Source organism: Natator depressus, chromosome 8 (assembly GCF_965152275.1).
Source record: "Natator depressus isolate rNatDep1 chromosome 8, rNatDep2.hap1, whole genome shotgun sequence".
Taxonomy (NCBI): Eukaryota; Metazoa; Chordata; order Testudines; family Cheloniidae; genus Natator; species Natator depressus.
Window position 1 is genome coordinate 105,789,858 of NC_134241.1, and position 12,253 is coordinate 105,802,110.

The following is a 12,253-nucleotide window of genomic DNA, read 5'->3' on the forward strand; positions in this document are numbered from 1 at the left end:
TGGAGCAGACTAGTTTGTGCCAGAGTGTTAGAGAGAAGTCTGCAGCATGTATTGCACATTCTTGTATTTAACTCGTTAAATAAGAAATAAGAAAGTGCAGCCTGGTAACCACGTTTCTGTTCTTGAAATCTACAGACCAGTCATTTATTTGCTACTCGACTTCTTGGTTTTTCTTTATCCTTGTTCTGCCAAATGTGGAGACTGGTGAAGACTTCAAGAGAAAAAAGGGTGTTGTCTTGACGGCTCTGGGCCATAACGTAGCAGCCTCTGGTCCTTGACATCCTGTGTGCTGTATTCTCTATTCTGTTCTAGAGAGGTTCTTACACTGCGCTCATCACCGTAGGATCTGAGCGCCTGCTGAGCTGTGGTGAAGTGTCTGACCTTGCCCTGAATCTGAGGCAGTCTCATTATGAGCTAGCCTCCTCAGCCAACACCCCGACTGACAGAGGAATCTGTGTGATGTTCCCAAAGGCATGTCCGTGCTAATCTCTCTCTCTAGCAGGCCATGATATCCTGCCAGAGGAAACTGGCCCCCAAAGGTTGGTTTTCATATCACAATGGGGACAAAGTTAACGTCTGGGTTTAGGTGCATAGCTGCACCTCAGAATAATATGCAAAAAGCTATAATGGCAACAGGTTGGGAGGGAAGAGCGAAGGAGAAGGGAAGCCTTACTTGCTTTGCGGCCTTACCTGAACGGAGCTGCTTGATGCGCCCATTGCTAGTTCCTGTATCCACAGGAAGGAAGTCCTTGAACCAAGAGATTTCAGGATCGGGGTTGCCACTGGCAGCGCAGAGCATTGTGGCTGTGCGGGCCTTTTCTACCACCTTCAGCTGCGGGCCCATGTCAATGGTTGGAAAGCCAGATGGGAGGTGATCTTCTGCAATAGGAAACAACACACACCAGACTGATGAGTTACAGGTTGCACAGTAATGGGATCCAGTGCCATGCTGCAGCATCTGTGCCTCTGCTGGAGAGCATCAGCCCAACTCCCCCACTGTGGTTATGTCCACACTACGGCCGACGGCAGCTCAGGGGTGTGAGTATTCCACCCCCTGAGCACCAGGTGTTACACCGACATAAGCGCTCGTGTGCACAGCGCTATGTTGGCGGGGGAGCTTCTCCCGCTCGTGGAGGTGGGTTTTTTATGCTGACAGGAGAGCTCTTTACGTATAGACATGGCCTGAGAAGCTTGCAAACCCCCAAAGCGCTCTAGCCTCTATAATGAGCACTCACTGCAGCAACAGGGGCCGCTGCTAAATTGAACTCTGTTTGAATCAGCTGCCGTGGGACATGCCCACGATTTTCACCGATGCATAAGCTCTATCTATTGTTGTTAATAAACTCTCAGAGCAGGTGTCTGTCTTTATGCAAGAAGAGAGAGGTGTTCTGGATGCTACACAGACATGCAGCCAACCATCAGGTCAAATAAGCCAAGGCACCTTGCAAACAAACAAACAAACAAACATACTAAACAATACAAATTGTCAAGAGAGCATGAGTCTTCCCAACGGAAAGATCCATTACAAATCTCTCCCTGCCCCAAAAACTGGTGTTAAAGAGGTTATTAGAAACAAACGAATGTAAACTTTACATCTAACCACGAAGAGCAATGCCAGGCTGTGCATTAGGAAGCTCCCGATGGACTTCCTAGGCAGCTGAAAGCATCGGAGGTGTGCAAGAGATGACTAATGCACACGCTGGTGTGGCTTACTGCTATATTATAAATGAAAGCATCCCCATGCTGAACTGTGAAAAGCACAGATAGAACGGCTTGGAAAGGAAAGGCCAATTCCGTGTGCTGCTGCTGTACGTGCACAGGTAGGCTTGGCTGAATGTGTTAAGTAGCCTGTGCTGAAAAACGGAGGAAGCTTCAGAACAGCCATTCAGCAAAGAAGGGCAGGACAGAGCTCATTTACTCACTTCTGTGGCAAGATGTACTGTACTCTACTAAGCCTGAATGGCAATGAAAAAGGACACACTTCCACGCAAAGAGAGAGCCAGGAGAACATTAAGGATCCTGAAAAGCACTAAAAATTCAATTATTTTCAGCAGGCTCCTGTTTTCTCTAGTTTGAGAGCAGAACTTAAGCAACCCCTCTCCTTGCCTGCTAATCTGCCCCTTCCGCTCACTGGAACATTTCAAACCTACCAGGCCCGACGGTTCCCCCAAAGTCCAACAAGATTGTGACCCCACCATACCTCGATTTTTACATTCCTTTCCCTGGGATCCTACCGTCCCCATATTTTACCCACCCTCAGAGAAGCACGAACAAGAAGATACTTTGGTTGTGTCTTTTATTTTAAAGTTCCACATTTGCAGCACAAACTAGGAACATTTGGTGACTAATCTTAAACATCCTTTCCTAAGATCTCGGGAGAATCCCCAAGACACTTCCCACTTGTTTGTGCATCAGGATTCTACAGCACAAGGCAACATCTGCTGTAAACAAAACAATGCACTAGAATGTTGCTTCTGTGTTTGGATGTGAGGGGCAGCCAGGGTTTTCTAAAGGGAAAAAGCTACTGAGGCTTATTAAGAGCATAAGCCATATTTTGTCTCCCAGTCTGGCCTCCCTAGAAACCTCCCCCATACCAGCAAACACAGGAGGTTTTTTTGAAAGGTACCACTGAAAACTAGTTCCTTTTTTTATTTGCACTCCACTGATTTTCAAAGACAAAAGGCACACAGCGCTTAAACAGAAAGACACCAGAGCCAGCATTCAGTAACCAGCAACAACAGCACTGACACAACCACAACACATATTGCGCCTTAGTTCACAGGAGAGACACCACAGTATAGAGTGGCATAGACTAAACTGTGAAGGGAGATACACAAACAGTGGTAAACAATTAATTTCCTTCGGCGCACAGCCAGGTGTCCTTGAAGCCCAGCACCTTGCTATCTGCGATGTGAAAGCAGATGTTCAGTCTGGGGAGGCTGAAACCCCAAAGTGCTTTTTAATTTAATACCACGCTGAATATTTACACAGTCTTTTCTGGCTTGCTTAAGAGTTTACACAGAACACGTGAAGCAAAGTATCAAGTAATTAACTTGATCCAAATCATGCATGGAGATTTAGCATTAAACTATCACTAAGGCTGCAAGTTTGTCACGGAAGTCACAGATTCCGTGACTTTCTGTGACCGCTGTGACTTCTGCAGTGGCCAGTGCGCCTGGCCTGGGGACAGCTCAGGCAGCCCCTGGGCCAGTCGCACCGGCAGCTGCTGGGGCAGTCTCGGGCCACGCCTCCGCCTAGGAGCTGAGCGAGGGGGATATCGCCACTTCCGGGGAGCCCCCCAGGTAAGCGCCACCCAGAGCCCACCTCTCCCCATCCCGTGCCCCAACCCACAGCCAAACTCTGCTGCTGCTGGGGTGGAAGAGATGCAGAGCCAGGTAGGGAGCCTGCCGGCTCCACCAACCCTCCCTCCCCCCGCAGCATCAACTGCTGTGCACCGCTGCCCACCCGCCCCATCTCCAGCACCAACGGGGGGTCCTGGGCCGTTGCCGTCCCCGTCCAGCACCAGCGGGGGTCCTGGGCCATGCCCCCCACCAGCACCTGGGCTGTCCCCCCATGCACCCATGGCACCCCAGGGCAACTGCTCCCTGCCCCCAAAGATTTAGTCAGGGGTATATAGTAGAAGTTATGGACAGGTCATGGGCCGTGAATTTTTGTTTACTGCCCCTGACCTGCCTGTGACTTTTACTTTTACACCCATGACTAAAACGTAGCCTTAACTATCACCAAATCAAAACCAAGCATTTGTGCAAGAGATTCCCTTGTTATCTACAAAGATCCTGGCCCATAGGCACTTCAGACAAAGGAATCTTCCACACAAGTTCAATATTGATTCCAGTTGCCGGAGTCAGACCTCCACGTGGGGCACTGACCTGTGTATCTTTCGTGCATGACTAAATCAAAGACGAGGAAAGAATTTTGTGATGAAGCACAGACAGATGTTAGGCTCCACCCTTAACTTCATAGGGTACAAGAGAGCAATCTAGGACCATGCTATAGGAGTGGGAGACGGTGATCTGGGGGAGAGCCCCACAGCATCGCGCTCTTAGCATCCACCACACAACAATACAGGATCCAGGGATCGCGCTTTCTGCCCGCTGGAGGGAATGCTGGACACTCCAATGCCCAATGTGCAGGAAGGCACAAAAGGCACGCCCCTCACCACCACAAGCTTTTCCAGGGCTGGGACGGGAGGGTACTGGAAAAGTCCCCAGGGCTGGGAGTTCCACACAGGGTGCGCTTGCGCTCTCAATGCCATGTACACCACTGGAGAGAGACAAGGCTTCCAGGACACTCACAGTAACGGTCAGTATCAACAAGGTGATGAGTCCAAACCCACACGGGATTAGCCTGGTCCTTGTCAATCAGACGCAGAGATGGTGTAAGTGTATATATGCGCAGGAGCATGTCTTCAGGGAGCCAAAATCCCATATCCGAGCTGAGTGGTAAAATGCCCAGGGACATCTAAGGATAGGCCCCTTGGGCCCCTCCAGGAGAACGCAGTACCTCCTGCACACCTCCATGTATCGGTGGGATTGTGGTAGCCCCCAAAGGGCCACACTGTATGGGGCTTGAATACAAGGGGCAGCTTCTGCAGCGGTGGCGGATGGTCTTAGGGCTTCAGCAGCACATATCAACCTCCCAGAGGGTGAGGGAGGTATTCTCGCCTCTCTCATAGCCTCAGAGCCTGTCAGATGCTCTGCTGGGTCCGTTTTCTAGCCGCATGCTATCCCCTCCCTTACCCGTCGAGAGGAGCTGCTGCTGGGTGAATCTGGGTGGCACAGCAGGGCAGAGCACTAGCACTGACTCAAGCTTACCCACTAAACAACACACAGCGAAAGCTGGGCTCATTCCTCCCTGCTGACTGTACCACAATAGTGAGGGGGATTTTGAAATACCCCCTGCTCAAAGCTCTATAAACAGAGATAGTAGCTCACAGCTGCTCCCGCCTTGGGGGACCATCTAACCTAGGTTTAATTACTAAACCCAGCCATAGCTGGGCTCCTTTTAACTCTCACTATCTGCACTGACCACTCTGAGGGCTTGTCTACATATGCAGTTACTCCGGAATAGCTGTTGCTCTTTAAATTCACACCTTACTTTAATCTGAATTAATCTTCAAGTGTGGACAAGCCCTAAATCGCTCTCCTTTCCTTGGGATTCAGATGTTTTAAAACAGAGAAGGTGGGAGCTATAGGGCAAGTTGCCACCAGGCTGGGAGCCCGTGTCAGGGCCACAGCAAGCCTAGCCCTGGCACCACTGCCCTTTTTAACACACACTTGGCAGCTAAAGCACGACTTAACTTTCACCTCCCATTCCACAAGGAACAGCAGGAAGAAGGGAGGGAGAATCAAAGCCAGGTGGTTTCCCAGTTAAGAGGCAAAACTTCAACCAGCATTGAAGCAGGCCAAGCTCTTGCTGACAGCAGGAATTCCAGCCCCTAGGAGAGAACTGGGAGTGCCATGCTTGCATGCAGAGGGCCAGAGAGTATGCCCTGGGGATGGCTGCAGGCTCACTTTTGGCAGCTCCCCTTTCTGAGGTTCAGCCAGTGAAACGTCGCCCCCCTTCTGGAACCCTCTTTCCCTACATATTGTACTTCCTCTTTCGGGGGGAAAGGCTTCCCCTTTTCCCCAAGCAGGAGGAACGAAGCAGGCTCTTGCCCCTTGCTCCTACCCTTTGTCCAAAGCAGCTGTTCTGCCCTTTCTTCTCAGCACCTGCCATCACTGTTCTCGTTCACCAGCTTGGGTGACAATGACTTTTCTAGAGGACACTGGCACCGGACACATGCCCCCTTCTCCCATCTGCCGCACTGCTCCAAGCACCAGCTGGAGTGAAGGCATGGGACATGTAGTCAATCCCAAACTTCAGTCTTACACGACCACAGGGATCAGCTCCAAAGTGCAGCTGTAAACACATGGATAACAGCCACTTCCATGGAAGGACAGCAGGAGTCCCTGGTGAATACAGCAGTTGGCAGGAGAATCCTGAGGAGTCGGCCTGGTGAGCTCTCCAGGGTCAACGCTATCTATCACAGAGAACAGACACTTTGAGGCCTGCTCTCTTGTTGGATGAGATTTATATGCCTAAGACCCAATGATATTACTGGCCGTCCTTAGCTGCATGCATATCTGTTAGGGAGAAGAAATACCCTATGGTGTGGTGAGAGCCGTTTATTTGCTACGAGCCTGGTCACGGTACATGCAGGTTGTAAAGCCACGAGTCTGCTTTGCAGGTCATCACAAACAGGCACCAATAAAACCTTTACTCCACAACAGTTGGGAGTTAGTTTGTGTCAACGTATTTCTCAGAAAGACTAGTTTAGACGAAATGATAGCGAAAACTGTAAACATTTTTACGGGCACTATTCTTCATATACCTCAGCCTGTAAAGTCAGGCCCCCTTAGTACCATAAGTCCAATTGCTCAGACTGCAGAGGGAGAGCAAAAATGATGCCCAATATATTTTGAAAATAACAAAAAATTGTCTAAAGTACCTTTTCTATATGTTCCATTATAACTGTAATGTTAAATCTCACACAATCCATCAAAAGCTTTATACCACTGGAAAGGCACGTTCTCAGCTCATTCCCAGTGAGATACTGGGCCATAAACCTGTCACTGAGCTAGAAATATCCTATCTAGCCACTGGTTTGCTAGAGTGCCCCTCATCTCGGTCTCTCTCAGTCCAGTGTAACTCTTAGGGGCTCAGTAAGAACAAGTAACATCCAAAGCTGCTTTGTGCTTTCACATCTGGCAGCTGTTTGAAGTTGCTCAGAGGTCTGGAGAGCTAGACACAGGCTTGGTGGAAATGGAATTACGGGCAGAATGCAGGTGGAGTGAGGGCTGTGGTGCATTTTTGACCCCCTGGGTATCAGCACGGCACAGAGAGGGCGGTACATATGCAGAATGTGACCATTCAGTGAATGGGCCAGAGCTCTCTCCAAGCTGAAATCATTTATTCTTAAAGGGATCCTGAGGTGAGGCCTGTGCTATCCTGGGTACGTCACTCTGTTCTCTCGTGGCATCTCAGAGACATACAGAAGGGTATGTTAGGAGTGAGCACGCTCTACTGATGAACCTTTACGATAGTTCTATACTTGATAGATGATCAGGATTACTTTATACATTTCACAAGCCTCCTAACCGCCCTCAGAGGCATTGAAATGCAGTCGCAAATGAAAAATATCAGTGACAGTGAGCTGGTCATTTACAAAGCCGTGAGTGGCAGGCAATATTAACGAATGGAAGCAGCAGAGTAACAAGGGCCCAATGCACAATCCACTCTGGTGCCGCTGCTTGCTGAACAAACAGCCCCCACTCTTCTGGCACAGGCTACCCAGAGCTGCTGCTCAATTAACGCAAGACAATCAAAAGCAACCAAGCAATTTCGGGGCCCAGCAGAGGGGCATCATTTTCTGTGACAAGAAGCAGCACTGAGGTGGGTGTGTTCAGCCTGAACAAATCTACACCAAAAGCTTGTTATTAATAGCTCTGAGAAGAGAGTCTTCCTTTATGGGCTTGTATTTTCACAGACGTCCATGTCAGCGCACAGCAGAGAAGTGCAATTTAAAGCCAAACTCTCTGAAAGCTCCCATTGCCCGCGTTAAAGCCTGTGTGGGGAGTGGCTGGGAGGAAGGAAAGTGACCAGTGCCAAGTCTCGTGCAGCTTTAGGAACGTCCCAAAACACTGGCACAATCTCGCTACCTGCCCAAGGAAAAGGTGGTGCAGTGAAAGTAACGTACTTTAAAGACAACAAAGTATTAATGACTGGGATGGCAAAGTATAAACAGCTTCACGCAGCTTATGCAATTACAAAAAAATCTAGTCATCGATGGGTTTCAATGACAAACCCACCAACGTCCTGTGGTGTCACTCCGAAAATGACATGCTGAGACGGCTCTTTAAAAACTTCATTTTAACCGAAAAAACCCAAACCCAAACCAAGCCCTTGAGAGATCTTCTCCGAGCGAAGCCCATGAACTACCACGCAACAGCTGAAAGTAAACAAAGCAGTTGGTACCTCTTCAAAAGACCACACAGCAGCAGCGAAATGTTCATAAAAGAAAGAGTCTGAGTCATGCGAAGCAAAGGAGGAGGAAATTTAAGGGAAATCTAAGGGAATACTAGACTGGCCACATGATAGAAGAAAATAATCTCTTAGGAAGAGCCCAGCCTTAGATGTGCTGTGGGTGGGATCTCACATGGTTCTCTCACTCGGCTAGAGATGATGATTCAATGAAACAGCAAATAAAAGAGCAGTCCTTAAAGTGCCAGGAAAGGAAGCTGCTATTAACCTTGCCCTTTAATTACTGCGTGTCAATTATCTCAATTTACAAGCCATCAATATTTTCTCACCAACACAGCTCGACATTCCTGCCAGGGTCTGTTTACCACAGGGGTGAGCAAACTTTTTGGCCCAAGGGCCACATCTGGGTATAGAAATTGTATGGCGGGCCATGAACGCCCACGAAATTGGGGTTGGCGAGCGGGAGGAGGTGAGGGCTCTGGGATGGGGCCAGAAATGCAGGGTGCGGGCTGGGGCAGTGGGGTGTGGGCTCTGGCTGGCGGTGCGGGCTCTGGAGTGGGGCTGGGGATGAGGGGTTTGGGGTGTAGGAGGGCACTCTGGGCTGGGACCGAGCGGTTGGGAGGGTGGAAGGGCGATCAGGGCTGGGGCAGGGGTTTGGGGCACGGGGGGGAGGGTGCAGGCTCTGGGGTGGGGCTGGGGATGAGGGATTTGGGGTGCAGAAGGGTGCTCTGGGCTGGGACCAAGGGGTTCGGAGAGCGAGAGGAGGATCAGGGCTGGGGCAGGGTGGCTGGGGTGCCAGGGGGGTGGCTCAGGGGTGCAGGCTCCAGGCAGCACTTACCTCAAGCAGCTCCCGGAAGCAACAGCACGTTCCCTACTCCAGCTCCTACGCGGAGGTGCGGCCAGGTGGCTCTGCTGTTCGCTGTCCCTAAGCATAGGAGTTGAAGGGGAGACATGTCGCTGCTTCTGGGAACCGTGCGGAGCAGCCCCCCGACCCTGCTCCCTGGCTGGAGCTCTGGAGTGGGGCAAGCCTCAGACCTGCTCCCCAGCAGGAGCTTGAGGGCCAGATTAAAACAGCTGGTGGGCTGGATCCGGCCCACAGGCCGTAGTTTGCCCACCCCTGGTTTATCATAAAAGGAAGCAACACCTGCCCTACAGCGAAGCAGGAGCTCTAGTGGATGAACATAGTAGGTAGGAACACCTCCATTCTAACCCCAGCTCTGTCACAGTTTCAATGTGTGACCTTCAGCAAGTGAAATCATCATTTTGTGCCTCAGTTTCCCCAACTGCATAATGGCTGCCTAGAAAACAGGGGTGCTGTAAGGGTTAATGTTGGCATAGCACTCTCCAAAGGTAACACACTACATAAATGCTATGAAATATTACTAAGCCAAAGAGGAAGTTCCCCTATCCAAACAAACTGGGATAGACCAGAGTACGCTAGCCTTGACAACTGACAACGTGGCCCCCATGCAGTTCCTCTTTCCCCACTGCCCATGGAAATCTCCTTGCGTTTCTAACACCCTGCACCAGATGAAGAGAGAGGGCCAGAAACTCACGCACTGATGGCAGAAAACAAAGGCTGAAACAGACAGGTTGAAGTATAAAGAATTGCTCCAAGACTATGCTGAGGCTGTATTACAAGCCAGGAGAACTTTCCTATCAGCCTCAGCTGAAGTTGCCAAATCTCACCCCAAGGAGACATCCAAGGTAGTAAACTACTTAATCAATGCTGGAAAGACCACATGCATTCAGGAAGCCTCTCAAACAGCTGAGATCTGCTCTGCCTATACACACCAGCATTCCCATAGTTCACCGCATTCACTTGTCAAAAGGAGTCTTTATGCAAGACTTGTGAATCCAACCCAGGCCCTTCCTGACTTGTGAAAGAATCATGCAATTGGTGCCATTCCTGACTGAAATAGCCAGAGCAAGAATCTTCCCTTCCTCCTTCAAACATACTATCGTACAACTGACACTAAAGAAACCCACCATCGATACATCTGTTCTAGCCATCTATTGCCCAGCGTCAAACCCCCATTCCTGAGCAAGTCCCCAGAGAACTAGACTCAGCACAAACTGGATTCAGCCCAGGACACGAGGTAGAATCAGTTTTAGTGCTACTGATGGAAGATCTCCTTTGGTCAAGGACAGAGAACCATTCTCAACCTCCTGGACTACCTCCAAGATGGACCAGTACTTGGATGAGATCTGCTCGTGGATGAAGAACAGCTGACACTGACCGTGAGCAAAACAGAGATGGTGCTTGTGGGTAGAGGAAAGTATTTTGAAGAATTTGCAACCATGGTGAAGTTTCCTTTCGTTGAAAGTTCACATCCACAGTTGTTCAACTCAGACCACAGTATAGGTGCACTCTTGAATTCCTCACTGACACTGAGCTCTCACATAGCAGTATCTGTGAGTAATGCTTCTGTCATCTCCAGTTGGCCAGGAGACTCCATTCCATCCTGACAGATAATGACCTGGACTCATTTATTCATGCCTTCGTCACCTCTCAGTTGGACTACAGCAACACAATACACTTTGGAATGAAGTCTTCAGCACTTAGAACACTCCAACTATTACAGAATACTGCTGCACATTTCCTCAGCAACATGGGCTCCTACAATGACACCTAACCTATTTTCCACTCTCTGCACTGGCTTCTCATAGACTATCAAATCAAGTTCAAGGTCTCAGGCCTTATCTTCAAGGTACTCAGCAGCCTGGGACCAGAGTATTAAAAGAGAGAAATTCCAGGATGAAGAGAGTGGTCGGCAGCTCTGCTCCCCGGGCACAATAAGACTTTCTATCACAGGGGTAAAGCTCGTCTGTGCAGGAAACAGAGCTTTCTTGGGGGCCAATTTGAGAGTGTAGAGCAAATTCTTCCAGGAACTAAGGATGACCTCAAACCTCCCCACCATCTGCCCAAGTGCCAGGTGCACCTCTCTGACCTCCCTTCTCTAAAACAAGCAAAGAGCAGTGTTTACATTTGAAAAAAAAAAAACAACTCAAAAGCAAGGCCCTACAAAAACAAACCACTGCACTGCACACACACCTCCTCCTCTGGGAAATGGAGAAGAGAAAGAATACACCACACGTTTTAGATGCTAGGTGTGTCATTTAATGCAGTTCTGGAAAGTACTCTGATATGGTGATGAGGGTAGCATAAGAATTAGTGTCAACACTGGATAAGCTATAAAACAGTGAAAAATTGTAAGAGTGGATGAGGAGAGGCTCAAACAAAAGTAAAACAGAAATGCTTTAAAATTCCCTGCAATGGCTACCGAACAGGATTGAGAAAGACTCCTCCCTCCTCATTCAGGGGGAAGCAGCCAGGGAGTGGAGATCTTTTTTCTGCTAAAAGAAAAGGAGTACTTGTGGCACCTTAGAGACTAACCAATTTATTTGAGCATAAGCTTTCGTGAGCTACAGCTCACTTCATCGGATGCATACTGTGGAAAATACAGAAGATGTTTGTTTTTATACACACAAAGCATGAAAAAATGGGTGTTTACCACTACAAAAGGTTTTCTCTCCTCCCACCCCACTCTCCCGCTGGTAATAGCTCATCTAAAGTGATGACTCTCCTTACAATGTGTATGATAATCAAGGTGGGCACCTGCACATCCATCAATGTGATATATGCCATCATGTGCCAGCAATGCCCCTCTGCCATGTACATTGGTCAAACTGGACAGTCTTTATGTAAAAGAATAAATGGACACAAATCAGATGTCAAGAATTATAACATTTATAAACCAGTCGGAGAACACTTCAGTCTCTCTGGTCACGCAATTACAGACATGAAAGTTGCGATATTACAACAGAAAAACTTCAAATCCAGACTCCAGTGAGAGACTGTTGAATTGGAATTCATTTGCAAATTGGATACAATTAACTTAGGCTTGAATAGAGACTGGGAGTGGCTAAGTCATTATGCAAGGTAACCTATTTCCCCTTGTTTTTTCCTACCGCGCCCCCCCCTCCCCCCCAGACGTTCTTGTTAAACCCTGGATTTGTGCTGGAAATGGCCCAACTTGATTATCATACACATTGTAAGGAGAGTGATCACCTTAGATAAGCTATTACCAGCAGGAGAGTGAGGTGGGGGGATAGAAAACCTTTTGTAGTGGTAAACACCCATTTTTTCATGCTTTGTGTGTATACAAAGATCTTCTATACTTTCCACAGTATGCATCTGATGAAGTGA

The 12,253-nt window shown here is 48.8% G+C and overlaps 1 protein-coding gene across 14 annotated transcripts in view; it reads right to left on the reverse strand.

Annotated features, from left to right (window-relative positions):
* The window catches only part of PTPRF (protein tyrosine phosphatase receptor type F), a 599,167-nt gene that overhangs the window by 132,912 nt on the left and 454,002 nt on the right, over positions 1-12,253 (reverse strand). For all 14 annotated transcript variants that reach the window (XM_074961921.1, XM_074961920.1, XM_074961934.1 and 11 more), the window contains one exon: positions 691-879. In XM_074961921.1, coding sequence (XP_074818022.1) covers positions 691-879 — 189 coding nt within the window. The remainder of the gene's footprint in view (positions 1-690; positions 880-12,253) is intronic.